Raw genomic sequence first — 16,610 nt, 5'->3', positions numbered from 1 at the left:
TGTCTAGAATTATGATTGTTTTGCATGTTGCATTCATCTCTCTGTAACAGATACACAGTCAAATCTTCAGCGTTGATTTAACTCAGACGGTAAAAATGGATCCTCATGGCTCCATCTGGTTACATTTTGTACCCTCTCAGTTACAAATAGATAAACTGACACTGAAGATTTTACTGTATAGACCACAGAACCCATGAGAAAAAAAAAAACATACATGTTTTATCCACAACTGAGAACGATTTTACTGTATAGACCACAGAACCCATGAGAAAAAAAAAAACATACATGTTTTATCCACAACTGAGAACATGATTACATTTCCTAGGCGGCAATTGTACTTGAACATACAATTATTTCCTATTGTGAAATAGCTTTGTTTGTTGACAAAGACGACATGTCACCGGTTATTGAGCGCTCACCGATTTGGAACCCTCTGGTTTTGACAAAACAGTCATTTGCGCACGGTGTATTTTGGTTTTGCCACAGCGTCCATTCCTGATACAGTAGGTTTGTATTCTTTCATTGTGAGCCGATGCCATAATATATACTTTTACACGAGGATCGGCTCTGAACTGAGTAACATCGGTGCGGCATTGCGTGTACTGCTCCCAAGCATCCCCAACTATCGGTCACACAAACCTGAAGCTTAGAAAACAACGGAACTATAATTTCCATTCATTTTAAGGTACAGTGTTGCACAATGCTTAATGAGGTTGGCCCGTGGGTCGAATTTAAACACGATTGGTTCTATTATTAAGCAGCCTAGACACCTACCGGTGACTCGGCAGAGAAGAGAGTACTTTTTGTGAATGACTGTGGCTAACCAGCAGCGTTTCAATCACACGTCATCATCGAGAGGCAGACACGGTCCTGATAATGAAATTAGCTGTTGTATGTTACAAGGAGACAACTTGTGTATGTGCACTTGTAATATACAGGATGAGAAAGAAAGCAACAAAAACTTGCAAAGAGAAAACATGAAGGCGTGCGTACGGGGGGGCCAGACAGCTCTGATTTCCAGACGCCCAAAGCCCCCCCGTAAGATCCTGCATAGACCCCTACAGTGACAGACACTGCTCTATCCCAGGGAATCCCTAGGATGCATTCCCCAGGCATCTCAGGAAATCAACAGTGAGAGACGTATCCAATATTGTTCCACCTGAACAACCATGTCCCCTATACTGCAGTCATATAAAGTCCAACCATTTACAGTTAACTTGGGACACAAAACCTCCTGTGTGGTTGACACAGGAGAACATGGTCCAGATCTATCCTGACACAGAACATTCTAGAACACTGTGACAATCTCCTGAGTGGCTTTTTCTTCTCCTTTCTCCTTCTTCTTCTTCTCGTCAGAAAGACCTTAAAAAAGTTTTGACTTTTCTATAAAATCACAAACGGTTGTCAAATGTCTCCCCATTTCCCCCACCCCCTCAGTTTTCCCCACACAAAATCCTTTGTAAAAGCAAAACAAAAAAGGCTCCTCAAAGAGGAATCCACAGTGAAAGCTGTAAAAATAGACACACATCGCCCAAATATAATAAAGCACACAAGAAAAGGTCTTTGCTTTTCTAGTAAGAATATTTTGGTTGGGGGAGACACCCTCCGTCAGCCCTGCTGAGTTTAAAGGATACATTTGTAGCGAGGTGACTGCCAGGGTGTTTGCATGTTCTCTGCACGTGAGTATGGTAAACAGAGTTCGTGTTTGGTAAAGCATGAGGACAAAGGGTTATTCTTTTCTTTTTAAGGGGTATTACACGGAGGGAGAGTGTAAAACCCCCTCTTGCCCACAGTATACGCAAAACAATAAACAAAGATGAGAGAGTGAACATTCAGACAGTAGGGTGGGCTAGGCTTTGGTCCTGTGTTCTAGAAAGCCAGGCTGTTCTCTAGAAACCCAGGCATGCTTCCTGTTTTGTTGCCAGTAAAAGTCCCAAAGCGAGAGCGGTTGTATCCCGGAAAGCCCCCTGCTGAGGGAGCCAGGGCCCCGGCCCGTGTCCCTCCCTACCCCAGCTGCCGACAAGTCGGACCCCCCTCAGCAGTGAGCAGAGCGAGCAGGTATCACCCAGAGTCCCCGAGTCTGTCAAGTGCAACATGGGGAGAGCTCGTGTTCAGCTCTAATGCCTCTTCATGGACGAAACCTTCTTCTTCCTGGCAGCCAGCATCTCGTAGAAGGGGTCCCTGCTGATAGCAGCTCTGTAGAAACACACACAGAGAGTTAGAGAGAGAACAAGAAAGAACGAGAGAAACTATTTTAGCCGTCTTTGGCTGATTCAAGGTGGATTTTGTTAAGTGGTTCACCAGCTATTATCAAACCGATTATCCAATATTGGTTGAGGTATGGGAATTTTCCAGGCCTCTTATGGCCTTAAGAAGGTTAATACACAACCATTCTGGTCAGATGTCTTTCACTGAATGGTTTGATGAGTGTGAAAATAACAATTAACCATTATGTCAAATGACATTTCATATATAACGAGCACTCGACCGTATTAGTTTTCCATTAGGCCAAAGTACCTGGTGCTTTTTGGTATAAAACGACTCCAAAGGAAAAGCACCATTTAGAACAGTTGTAGTTGCTAGTTTGCAGAGAATGAAGAGGCCAATGAAGGACTTACTTGATACTGTTCATCCATTCATCTTTCTCCTCTGTGCTCGGGGCAGAGATACGGTAGAGGGTGTGTTTGCCCTCCACCACGCGGCCGTCCGCCTCCGTTTTACAGGCCTTGATCACTTGGTCCTTGTTGTCAGGGATGAAGAGCTCGAAGCAGTTCTACAACAACATGGAGATGAGATGAGGGAGGTTTAGTATCAGCACATCTCCATATTTGAAAATGTATGTTCTACTTGATCATACTACAGCATCACACAAAAGCACCAAAGTAGCAGATCCACAAGCTCAAAACGTGTTGCATGGTGCCGTGTTTCGAGCTTGCAGATCTGCTACTTTGGATACTTTTGAATTTGAATCCTGAAAAGTAACAACAATATACATTTGTTGGGGATTACAGGTGTGTTACTGGGGATGAAAACCAGTTGTCAAACAAGGGATTATAGACAATCTTAGCTCAGAGCTCTGTCAATCAACTAAAAAATTAAGTGATGTCTCTGTTCTTCTTTCTTTCTTTCTTTCTTTCTTTCTTTCTAATCCGCTAATGATCATGTATTATTCCTTTAAATGGGAGTTGTGTCCATAACATCTCACCGGCTTCTTATCCTCCACTTCCCTGATGCTCAGGTTCTCCAGTGGGATGATGCCCCGGGGCTCCTTGTCCTAAACGAGGAGAGGTAGACACAGGCAGTTGTTTAGAGCAGGGGTTCTCAACCTGTGGGTCGGGACCCCCAGGGGGGTCCCAAAATTATTTTGGGGGGTCCCCAGATGTTTAGCTAAATGTTAACATTGTTTTCCTCACTCAACAGTAAACAGACCAACATACAGTATAAGTGTTACAGGGTATCTGCACATTTCTAAAGTGACTTTTGTATTACCTCTGCATGGTCAAACACTGGTCAAACTGTCAAATATAGAGGAAGAAATTGTGAAAATAGCAGATCTACAACGCGAGGCGTTGTGAGCATGTAGATTGGTTATTTTCACAATGGAACAGATCGAGTCAAACTAAATGTAATGCCAACTACAATTCCAAGTGCTTGTGCAGGGTTGGGGGTCCCCGGTTGAAATATGATTATTCTGGGGGTCGCGACCTGAAAAGGTTGAGAACCACTGGTTTGGAGTGTTGAGGTTTACCAACCTTTTCATGTGCCAGTGACCCCCGTACAAAATGTTCTACAAGCACACGTGTTGCATTGTGGATCGGATGTTTATCAGTATAAAGTGGTTGAACTGATTTTGATGCCATATTTAGCTGGGGATCCCCGGAACACCCCAGGGGGTCCCTGGACCTCACTGTGAGAACCAATGCTGTAGTTGAAGTGTACTTACTGTGGTGTATTCAAAGTAGTAGAGACAGTTGTCTGTGAGGATGAACCATCGCCTCTTCCAGGTTTTTACGCGTCCCCCTACGAAGCAGAAAGGCAGTGTCAGAGAGATTCAATGGATGGGGAGAAGAGAGAGAGCGAGAGAAATAGAATGAACGCCAGGCAGCGGAGGGCAGAGCAGCAGACAGGCAGACAGATGAATGGACGGACAGACAGATGGCGGCTCCAGGAAGAACAATCCATTCCCATTGCAGATTGAATGCATATTATGCCCCAGGCAGTATCATGACACTTTGCACATGGCTCTTGAAGTAACACCGCATCCAGTTATCTATGGGGTTTTCGCTTTATTTGTAACGTTCTTGACACCTCTGAGAATGTCTTATTTTTAAAGGCAAAGCCCTCCCCATGTTAAGGAAGGACGAGATGCCAAGCAATTTGAGCCTAACGCCTGAAGCTATGCTCAACTATAAACTATAGGAACTATAGATTGAATGCATATTATGCCCCAGGCAGTATCATGACACTTTGCACATGGCTCTTGAAGTAACACCGCATCCGGTTATCTATGGGGTTTTCGCTTTATTTGGAACGTTCTTGACACCTCTGAGAATGTCTTATTTTTAAAGGCAAAGCCAATGAATCTAACCCATTTTGGAAGAACGTCACCAAAGTAAATATTATCTCCCACGGATCACAGTGATGGAAGCAGATGTTTAAAGCATTGACCCAATTATGACCAAGTATCACACAGGCTTGATAAGAATGTTAAGTGGAGTCTGTGTGTGTGTGGAACCGAGTCACATTAAATGTAATACCTACAATTCCAAGTGCTTGTCAGGGTGGGGGTCCCCAGTTCAAGTATGTTTATTTTGAGGGTCACGGCCTCTTTCTTATGACTTCCTATCTCGCCAAGCTTTATAAACTATATATATTTTTAAAGAGAAAAAAATAAAAAAATAAAAATAAGCGAATATTCGATTTTGGTGAACAATGTCGAATAGTGACTTTGATATTCGAATATTCAAATATTTGGCGAATGCCCTAGTGTGTGTGTGTGCGTGTGTGTGTGTGTGTGTGTGTGTGTGTGTGTCATAGAATGAAGCTGTAGCTCTTTTACTAATGCCTGGCTGTGTCTGAAACCCGAGTGCATGGCCCCTGCCTTCACTTTGTCCCGGGTCCCTTTTTAGTTAGCCGGGCCGCCGACTCAGCAAGAACGGCCCCTGTCAGAACAGTGCAGCACAACGACGATCAATAGGCAGGATATAGATCTAAAAAGCTACGTGTGCTTTGCACTCTCTGAACCTATAACGAACGATACAACCGAAATCGAGTCGTTACATTTTCGACTATGCCATAATTCACAGCGCCCGGGGCGAGTAAAGAGGTCTTTTCGCAGGCCGTTATGCCCAGTGGGAGCTCTCTGGTTAAGTCGGTTGCTCGTTACTCTATCGCTAACCTCTTGACCCCCGGTCTGTCACCCCCACTTCCTGCGAGAGAGGGGGAACCTGATCCCAGTAGCAGATGGCACCCCCCCACCACCCCCATGTTAAGGAAGGACGAGATGCCAAGCAATTTGAGCCTAACTAACGCCTGAAGCTATGCTCAACTCTAAACTATAGGAACTATAGGCATGTCACACTGGAAGGACCAGTTTTTGGTTTCGATGAGTAAGCTTTTGAGTAAGTAGTGGCGGTGGGGAACAGGTTTAGGTTCTCAACATACAGGATGTACAGTAATGCAAAAAGCCATGGGCAGGCATGATCACACAATTAACCTACAGTGTGTGCTGTGTGTCTAAAGAGCAACAGAAGAGGCGAAAACCCCCTATACGCAGTACATTGTTGAGGACCGGGAGTCCTCCAGGGGTTTGTCCCCTCCTTTTTCCCCCTCTACACCGAATCTCTTCGGCAAAAATAGAAGATCGACAAGCTTGTGTCATCGCTCGACATTGTGCGCTTGCCGATCTGCTTTTTTCACTGAACGTTAACCTTTTTCTTTTTTTCTTTTTTTTACATTTTTGGCTATTATGATCAGGACACTAAGGTTCACGTGGGCAAACCACCACCAGTGTTAGTACAAAGTTACATGTGAGAAACCCCATCTACCATGGCAGAGAAGCAGAGCGCAGTGGGAAGCACTGCACACAACTAGAACCCAACTACAATACAGCACACTGGTATCGTCATATGACAGCACGCGGGCACTATGCATATGATGGCCCATCACGCCACAGCGGTCGTGAATAGGTCTGAAAGGGTCAAACAGTCTAAGTTTTAGTCAACGTGCTATGATCTAACAGTCATCATCAGCGCACTTCACTCAGGCGGAGAGAGAGAACTCTAACAACCCCAGCCCCGCCCCCCCAGCAGGTCCGGCGCGGCGTGGACAACTCCAGCGATGTCGGAGGAGCACACAGCAGCAGACAATGAACAACACGTGAAGACACAAACAAAATGGCAGAATCACACAGCTGATGAAGAGTTGACTGAGGTTTTTGGATGTTGTGATTTGATTTTGATGGCCTCAGCAATTCCTTTATTTCAAATAAAAAGAGAAAGGGTCCCCCCACCCCCTACCTCCCCTACCCTTGCGAAAAATGTCTCTCGGGACAAAGCGGGATGTCCCGGGAGATTTTCCGGAAGGGTTACAGAGGAGCATTAACCAGACTGAAGTGGAGTTCAACGGAGGCAAACGCCCATGCAAGGGGTGGACAGCAGGCTGGGTAAGTGTAAGGCTAGGAGGGGGGGAAACCAGGACTGCTTGTAAATTAAATGATAGCTTCTGCTTTTTGTAGCTATTAATTCAATCAATAATAATAATAAAAAAGTTTTTTTTTTCATGATGTCTGAATTAGATATTTTGAGCTAAGAATCTATTTTTTTTCTCATGACATGACTGCATGTCTAATTAAATGACTACAATATCATTTCACTGACATGCATGGCACCAATCATGTGCAATGTGGTTTGAACTAAATGTTGCTTGAACCCAGTACAGCACCCCGTTCTCCTTCACACTCTCCCGTCCTCCGTTCTTCCCACATGCCCACAGCCTCTCCACAGCAGTCCAGTTCAGTCCAATACCAAACATTCCTCTTCACATTCATTAACAGCATGAGAGCTAGAGAGAGAGAGAGATAAATAGAGAGAGAGGGGGAGAGAGAGAGAGAGAGAGAGCAGGGCCGTCTTGTATAAGGTGCAGTATTCCCTTTCCACCCAACCAGAGAGCAAACAACATGTTTCACCGTGAAATAGCAGCATTATGGAATAGAAGCATGATCAATCAGCATGGTCTGGTAAACGTTCGGTTGTGCTCACTGTGTGGAAACGGGGTAATAGTGCAGCTCACCAAAGATTCCAAAGATATCGATCACCGTGGCATAACAAAGAGAAGGTCAAAATGGCTTGGCTAGAGAGTGGTCACAAAGCAAAGACCCCCACGCCCCCCCCCGAACGAAGCAGAAGGGGGCGACGAATGCACCTGGCCCCCGCCCTGCGACCACTCACAGAGATAAAAAAGAGCAGCACGTGGACAAACCACCAACTCAATGGGAGACCAGACAGACAAACAAACAATGAAAAAAAAAAAAAAAAGACTTAAAGTCAACGCAGGGACAAAAAAAGAAACCCACAAAATACATAAAAAATAAAAATAAAACCCATACAATGTAAAAAAAAAAAAAAAAAATGAGGAAGAGAACAGAAGCATGGCGGACCACCAGAAGCACCTGAGAGCTGACAGATGGACTAGTTTTTTTGGGGGGAAGAGCAGGTGTACATACCTCCTGAGGAAAGACAACAGCCAAAATCATGGGGAACAAACAAACAAACGAGGAGGAAAAGAAAACAAACGAAATCAAATTAAATCATAAGAAATCGAGGCACCACAATTGTTAGCTACACTTATTCCAAGGGGGCTATCTGTTGATGCACTGCTTTACAACTCAAACAAAGCATTCATTTCGTATACTTTTATACTTTTCTCTTGATCCTGTTGTTTGGGGTTTTATATCAGCTGTTGTTTCCATTAAACTCCACCAGAGGGAGCTGCTCTGCACAAATGGTCAGGTTTTGCACCATGTTGTGTGGACGCTGTAAAGCACTGCATTACTTTAGTGGCCCCCACTTGGATTCCCATTATGTTACATCCAATTATTTTACCTTCCACCCGGATTATTATTAGGCTCAACTCTCCCAGTCTGAGAGAGCACTGGGGGAGGAGAGCGATTTGTGCTTCTTCATTGGGAGCGGGTTGTACAGATTCACAGTGGTCGGTGCGTCTATTAAAGCTAAAGTCATTGTGAATCTTTACAAACGGAGAGAGATCCCAGAGGGAAACAAGAGGGTGGAGAGAGAGGAAATCCAAGGTTGTGCTTTGCATGAGGACAAATGGACTCTGTATATTTATGCAAGATGAATAACAGACAATCCTCATGGAATAAAGCTAAATAAAATCTCATGACTGAAAGTTTAATGATGATGTTCAGGTATTATCGTTCTAAACCTTATGTTGCTGCTGTTCTACGCAGAGCCAACCAGTTGAAGAAAATCACAGATTAAGGCCTTTGCTTTTCATGACATTTCTGAGACCATTCGTGTTTATGGAAGATGCCTCTGAACATGTATTCTATTGCTAGTTTGACCACCTCAAATACCCTTTAATCTTAAATAACGAATAACCCGAAAATTGGCGATCTACAGCACAGTACTTGTAGATCTGCTATTTTCAGTGCGCAACATGCTTCCAGACACAGAAGACATGCTGGCTTCTATAGAATCCAAATTACTGAAATCAGTCGTGGCGACTGAGAACTTTAATCCAGGCATTCTTTAAGGACTCTTATATCGATATGAGGACAATTCTCTCTTTGTTACAAAACCGTTTGTGCCGTATACAATTTGCGGAATTCGGATGCCAAACTCTCGTCCATGCGTCCGGATGTCTTAAGTACGTGAGTAAGTGAGTGTGTGTGTGCATCAGAGAATGTATGAACATGCCTACTGTTGAATAATTGAAAAGACACCACATGTGATGGTCTGATCTCAAGGCCTGCATTCATTATACATTAGGCCGGGCAGAGGCTCTTCAGATGTCTCAAGTCAAGTGAGTATTCGCGCAAAGCACGCACGCCCGCACACACACACACACACACACACACACACACACACACACACACACACACACACACACACACACACACACACACACACACACACACACACACACACACACACACACACACACACACACACACACACACACACACACACACACACACACTTCGAAGTCAGCGCGCTGGCCTCAAGCGGACATACTGTAGATAATTATGGTATGCGGGTCGTTCCGCAACGCAGACTTAATTCACCAATCATTTGCTATGCTGTGACTGTGAGTAACAAAGACGGGTTATCAACTGTATGAGCTGTTTTACACCGATAAGGAACGGAAGCTATCCTTTTGAAAGTGTTGTGCTCCTCACCCAGTTTGAGCAGCCAGCCCTCTCTGTCGGGGTTGAAGAAGGTGTGCGTGAGGTCGTTGCCGTCGTCCTCCGGGATTTTGAACGGCTCGTTCTTGATGCTGTCGTACAGGTTCTGTAGGGGGGGGAGGGGGTGAAAAGGTTGTAATGTGAGCACAGAAACAGCAGGCCTTCATTGTTTTGCTGATCTACAAGCTCACAATGTGTCAGGATGAGACGAGTTGTGAGCGAGATGCTATTTGATTGGCAATTAGAAGTGCTTTTCGCCCTTTGTGGTCCCTTTTACACCGGGATTGAACCGGTTCAGTTCTTTTTCAAGATATTGAACCAGTTTAGAGTGTTTCCACTGAAAATGAATAGGTTCAGAACCTTGAAAGTTGGTTCGGAACTGGAACCAAAAAATGGCCGCCGGTTCCGTGAAAGCACCAGGTCTCGAACCAAAGTTATTTTGGTGGAAAAGGGGCCTGTGTGTACTTTGATAACTTTTAGTTATACTTGTGCAGGTTTAGGGGCCACAAAAGCTGCGCAATTCTTTTGTGAACTCGCCCCTCACGGATCTTTGCCGTGTATGTGCGCTGGGCCTGTGCGAGGATCAGGAGGCCTTGAATCGAGAGATGGTGACATGTTGTGGACACAGTCCAGTTCTAATGAACAGCACGGGAGGCAGAGGCGGCCTGCAGGGGGGCTAGCGGGGCACTCGCCCAGGGCGCCACCTTGAGGGGGCGCATGAAGAGGAAAAAGAAAAAAAAAAAAAAAAAAAAAGCTTTGTTCTCAGCATCTCCAGCATCTTAAAGCTGGTTTCCATTGAGATTACATTGAATTACCAAGCAAACCATTAGCTTTGCTGCTTACAGTGTGAATGAGGCATAAGACAGTCAGATCATGCTTTTATAAACCCCATTATATTAAGCCCAAAATGGTTCTGCCGCCGTGTAGAACCGAACCGCTTTTAACTTTAAAAAAAATCATATATTTTTTTTGTATTAAAAAAAAAAAAAAAAAAAAAAATTCCGGCCGCGCTTTGCGCGGCCATAGGGCGGCGCTATACTACCTCGCCCAGGGCGCAATATAGGTACCAACCGCCACTGACGGGAGGGTTTGGGCATCGCGCCACCTACCCTGAGCAGGTCTTCAGGCAGGTCTCCCCCGTCGTTGATGCCTCTGTTCATGGAGATGAAGCGTTCCACCGCGGGCTTGTCCTTCACGTTGGGGTTGTGGAGGCTGGTGTTGAGCATGATTATGGCGAACGATAGGATGTAACAGGTGTCTGGAGCACGCAAACACAAACACACACAGATTGCATGGTCACACCTCTACCCACCGGTGATATTCAAAACACAGGTCTCTGTGTGTGTTAACACCTGCACGTTAACACACACACACATGCACTCCAAACGAGGTTGCTGTGTGTGTGTTTGTTTGTGTGTGTGTGTGTGTGTGTGTGTGTGTGTGTGTGTGTGTGTGTGTGTGTGTGTGTGTGTGTGTGTGTGTGTGTGTGTGTGTGTGTGTGTGTGTGTGTGTGTGTGTGTGCGTGCGTGTGTGCGTGCGTGCGTGCGTGTGTGTGTGCATGTGCAATGTGTGATAAGCAATAAGCCATGGTACTGTGTGAAAAACGCAGACGTCGTAATGCAGTGTTTAAATATGAATGTGAATTACCCGAGCTGAAAGGATTGCACTTTGGGGACCCATAGTCATACTGAGAGAGAGAGAGAGCTAGAGAGATAGACGATATGCGTCGTCTATCTGGCGAAAGTGGGCCGGGGTTGGAAGGTCGTCGTGTGGGAAGCGAAGTATAGATGTGTTGTTCTGTGCGTGGGGGCTGTGTTAGTGTGGCTGTGCACTGTATTGTGTCTGTGGGTTTGTTTTGTGTTTTATGCTAACAGACAATGTGGTCTGCACATGGCTGACACAGCAGCACTTTTATCGGGTCCGTTAAGGCTGCTGAAAACGCCACTGCATTATTCACATCCATCTGGCGCGGACGCTAAGCTCCCGTCAGAGAGCCAGACACCCTTCTTGGACACGCGACTTTAGCAGACTGTTGTATGTGTTAAATAAAGCAATGGGCGATAAAGAGTCCCCGTTCATGTCCCGTTACATATATCGGTACAGTGTGAGAGAAGCACTGGTGTGTTCTTCGGTGTTACGCTATATACTGTACATAGAGTGACCTGCACATTTTTCGTAGCCAGCCAGCTAGTTGTGAGCATGTAGATCTGCTGAATATTCGAATATTTGATGAATGCCCTATGTGTCGTACCTGGAATGATTATCGCATCCCTCTGAAAAACCTAGAACACACCACTGGAGAGAAGCAACCTGCAAGGCTACACCGGAGGCTACATTGGAGGCAACTTCAGGAAGGAAGCCAGGTTTGCTGGATATAGAACTGTGTCCCTGAGTTATTTTAAGGGGAACTCTTCTCAGGGACTTTGCGAGCATGCAGTGAGTGGTGCAGTACGGTATGTAACCTGGAAAAAGAAAACGGTGTATACCTGTGGACTGGAAAACCCCCGGGTTGCACTGACAGTAGCGCTGGGCGAAGGCTTCCATCATGCGGTCGATCTTCTGGGCTTCTCCTGGGAGCCGGAAGCTCCACAGGAACTGTCTGTGGGGGGGGACAGGTTCCACATAGCCATCATAATGTATCAGTGTGACAAAAATACTCAACTGACTCACATATTTCTATTCACCTCGAGTGATTAGTCATTGTTAAGTACAAACAGTGATATTGGAAGTACACACGTTTTACTTAAGTAAAAGTAGAATACCCTATGTAGTCTGTTAAGAATATCCAAAAATATACTTCAGAGTACCAAAAGTAGAAGTACTCATTATGCAGAGGGTCCCATTTCACAAGTTTTCACATATATACAAATCCTTTGAAAATAGCAGATCTACAAGCTGACAAGTCGCTTTGTGACACGTAAAACTTCCAAAGTTTTACATAAAAATAAAAACGTTCAAAAGTATGACAGATATGGTAAGCCATCTTAATGTTTAACCCATTAAAACCAGGAAAGCATCTGTGCCCTTTTAGTTTTTAGTGTTGGCTATGAAAAAATAGCGAATATACAAGCTTGTACATCAGATTTCTTTTTCTTTTGCTCTCTAGTGTGAGAACCACTGATTTAGAAGGCATTTGTAGAATCTGCCTCAGGTCTTAATTGGTAGGAGTTTTAACAATTTGTTTTGTGTTTGTTTTGTATTAAATGTTAAAAAGGCTTGCCTTACAGCCTATGAGTTCCAGAGGTGTTGTCTTACCTTAGAGCCTGAACCAGGTTGAGGTCTGTGAATTCATGAAGCTCCACAAAGTCATGCAGGACTTGGAGATTGAAGTCATCTCTAGATGAACAGAAAAGAAAAAGAAAAGAAAAATACATGTTATTTACAAGACATGATTTCAGTCATCTATTTTTTATGGGAAAGTTTGACATTATGCACATAACAAAATCTATCTAAAAAACCCAAATATACTTCATTGGTCAGGGTACCCCAGGGGCACATAAATACATGGCCCCTGCTTTTATCCCCACCACATCTCTCTGGCAATAATAGCTATGTTTTGCTGAATATCCACACTGAACGTTAGCCTATTGTGACATACCCATATGAACACTAGGGGTTCGTTCATCTATACTATAATTTTGCGAATGTCTGAGTGAGTGTCTGTCTGTCTGTCTGTCTGTCTGTCTGAAACAGCGTTTCTCCTCAGTGGCTGGAGCAATTGATCTGAAATCGCATCACCATTAGCATATGAACACACCTAACATAACTGTGAAGCCCGTTTGTCACTTTCACAAATCGTATACTGTATATTAGCATTTTTATGGTGTATCTACTATCTATTCTGCATCTAGCATGAGGCACATCTATTCTGCATCTAGCATGAGGCAACATGTTTAACCAGCTCTCTCCGTGTGTGTGTGTGTGTGTGTGTGTGTGTGTGTGTGTGTGTGTGTGTGTGTGTGTGTGTGTGTGTGTGTGTGTGTGTGTGCAGGCAGGCGGCGCAGGCGGGTGGGTGGGCGGGCTGGGGAGTGGGGGGGGGGGGGGGGGTAGCCATTAATCGAAACGGGTATTTCTTACATTGATGCTCCTACATATTATCATGCAAGCACCAGTTAAAGTTACTTTCCATCCCTCATATACTGTATGCACAGTGCACATCCCATAACCCACACACTGCACATCATTTTGGAGCTCATATCTTTGAACGGGTAAGGGCTAGTATGGTTAACAGACTGACAGCTCCCACTCATATTTCATCATGACATCACTGCTGACATCATGGCCTTTAGAGTGAATGATATGTCCAGCGGGACACTGGGACCACTCTGAGGACGTCTCACTGATATATGGTCTCATGCAGCAGTGTGCAGTGTTGTTGTTGTCCTGTATAAGACATGTGGTTCTCAACCTTTTCTGGATCAGTGCCTGCTTCTCAAAAGCATTTGCAGCCCACACATCTGAACACTTAACATGGCAACCGAAAGGCTGCCAACTAACACAGTATACTTATTTATTGGTACCGCAATGGAAAACTAATTAAACTAAACCAGGGGTCTTCAACGTTTTCAGGCCAAGGACCCCTTAGTCAAGCGAGAGATGAAGCAGGGACCCCCCACAACCCATAGATGCCATATAGTTTAGTTTCATCGTTTGACAGCACAATCATCAGTGTATTTTGGGTTCATCTGAATTTGCGTTTTCAGATATTTAACCACTTGAACCGTCAATACCTTTCACTCTGTACTTAGTCTGCTCTTTTTCCACTCTACACCAAACCTCTTTGCCAAAAATAGCCGATCTACAAGCTCGAGCATGTAGATCTGCTATTTTTGGCTAAAGTTCTCAGAATATGGAGGCTAGGGTTCAAGTGGTTAACATATAAAAGGTAGTAACTCTGAGGACCGCCTAACTAAACTAAAACTAAGATTATAAAGGGGGAAAAGAACATGTTATTCTGACTGAAGCTCATGAATGCAATGTCTCCCCCAGGCCAAATCAGCCAGGCATTGCCTCTTGGGATGAGCAGTAGAAATTTGGTCTCTCATGCAAGCCCTGGGTTTGAAAACCCAGGAAGGGACATAAAAATGATGGACTGTGACTTTAACGGTGATAGTCCACAAATGTAAACAAATGGAACCGAAAGGGTTCCGTTTGATCTGTCACAACGTTACAAAAGGATGAATGAACACTGAGGATTTTTTTTACTGTGTGACTGTGTGGCGATTTAAAGAATGGATAAGAAAATCTAAAACATATGGTGGCAGTCGAGTAGCGGACGTGCTGCTCTTTTGAGGTTATCTAAAATGTGAAAAGGATGGGCGTCGCCTGACCGAGAGGAAACACACTAGGACGGAAACTATGCAATCTGGAAGTGGATCATCGCCGCCTCATGCTCTCGTTACGCTAGGGCTGTCACGATTATGATATTTTACATGGCGATTAATTCTCACTCAAATAACTGCGATTAACAATTCAATTGTGTTTTTGTCGTTGACAATTACATTTCCGTTTGGCTTTTAGGCTTTGAAGTTGCACATGGCAATTATGACGCATAACTTAAATATACAAAGAATTTACTGACAAATTTGACAACTTTACACTTAAAAAGAACATTGATAGTGGAAATAGCCTGGAATAGCGACAAGCTCAGCTTGTAGATCTGCTGCTAATTTCCACTAATTTTAGTGTTTGAACTATATGAACATTTCTCAACATGGAAACGATTATGCAAAAGAATTGCGATTATATCAAATAATTGCGATTAGACGACTATGTAATAATTGTGACGGCCCTAACACACGCAATCACACATTTGCACGAGCGCACACAGTGTGGAGAGCACTCTCTTTCTCATCTCTCCCCTTAACCATTAGAGAGAGAGAGAGAGAGAGATATAGATAGAGATTCACAGAAATACGTCAATTGTCCTACCTGACCTCTCTCCCAGGTAATCTCCGATGGCGGTCCTTGTTGAGGCCCTCCCCCTTATAGAGGAACTGAGCGATGTCATCACTGGTGTTCTCTCAGCAAGTCATTCTCTATAGGAACAGGATCCCCTGAGAGAGAGAGACACACAGAGAGAGAAGAGAGAGAGAGAGAGAGAAGAGAGATTGAAGTACTGAGGACCCTTATAATCCTGCTATAATAATAATAATACAGTCGCGCACACTCATGAATCAAAATAATCTCAAGCCACTTAAACCCACAGCTCTACGTACTTCTGGACTATCTTTCAGCAAAAAGCTATCAACACACACGACGACGCATTTTCACAAAACTTCCCCACAATGAGAGAAATATTAAAGACACCAGTATGGAAGAATCCAAGTGGTTCTCAAACTTTTCAGGCCGCGACCCCCAAAATAATCATATTTTAACTGGGACCCCCAAGGCCCCCACCCTGTGGAGCACTAAGAGTTGAGGCATTACAGTTGTATAATCCGGTTCTATTGTGAAAATAGCAGATCTACATGATCTACATGTGAGCATGTAGATCGGCTATTTTCACAATTTCTGCCTCTAATATTAGACAATTTGGCCAATGGTTAATTTGTCATTTTAGAGGTATTTAAAAGTCCTTAAATTGTCACTTTAGAAATGTGCAGATACCCTCTATACACTTAAATGTTATCTTGGTTTGTTTACTGTTGAGTGAGAAAACAATGTTGCACATTAAGCTAATCATCGGGGACCCCCCAAAATAATTTGGAGACACCCCCTGGGGGTCCTGACCACAGGCTGAGAACCACTGGACGAATCAACGGAGAGCCGCCATATAGATGCGGTGTCGCGGTGCGAAGAGGTGGCCGTTGACACCACAGTTATGCTCTGTGGTAGAGACACTGAGGGACTACGCTTAACCATTTGTGGATAAATAATGAAGTCTTACCTTCTTGGGGTCCATGTTGAATTTCTTGCGGCCCATGCCCACCCTGTTTGTTCCTCTGCATGTTCTTCCTGGAAGATCAGAGTGGACGTTTGGTTTGTTATAACGAAGAACGATCTGAATTGAAAACGACGTGGAGTCTGAGAGTGACTGATAATAATTGTGATGTCGTTTTATCGTTCCTATTAAATATAAATGGGTTTTACAGTATCATATCTACCATCTGGATACAGATGATTACAAAAGGCAGGAATCAATCAAACTCAAACAAACAAATCAATCCAAAGTGGATTCCAC

At 44.2% G+C, this 16,610-nt stretch overlaps 1 protein-coding gene across 1 annotated transcript; it reads right to left on the bottom strand.

Annotated features, from left to right (window-relative positions):
- Positions 1 to 243: 243 nt before the first annotated feature.
- cyth1a (cytohesin 1a) lies at positions 244 to 16,384 on the bottom strand. The gene is given in 14 exon segments (XM_080723674.1): positions 244 to 2,196; positions 2,619 to 2,773; positions 3,206 to 3,274; positions 3,944 to 4,020; positions 9,422 to 9,533; positions 10,537 to 10,685; positions 11,914 to 12,026; positions 12,683 to 12,763; positions 15,364 to 15,392; positions 15,394 to 15,450; positions 15,452 to 15,468; positions 15,471 to 15,483; positions 16,317 to 16,358; positions 16,360 to 16,384. Coding segments are annotated over 14 exon segments (1,011 nt in total). The 5' UTR covers positions 16,378 to 16,384; the 3' UTR covers positions 244 to 2,117.
- Between the last annotated feature and the right edge of the window lie 226 nt (positions 16,385 to 16,610).

The sequence above is a fragment of the Nannobrachium achirus genome (assembly GCF_963921795.1).
Source record: "Nannobrachium achirus genome assembly, chromosome: 4".
Taxonomy (NCBI): Eukaryota; Metazoa; Chordata; class Actinopteri; order Myctophiformes; family Myctophidae; genus Nannobrachium; species Nannobrachium achirus.
Note: the sequence above shows the minus strand (reverse complement) of the source record. Positions and strands in the feature narration are given on the sequence as shown.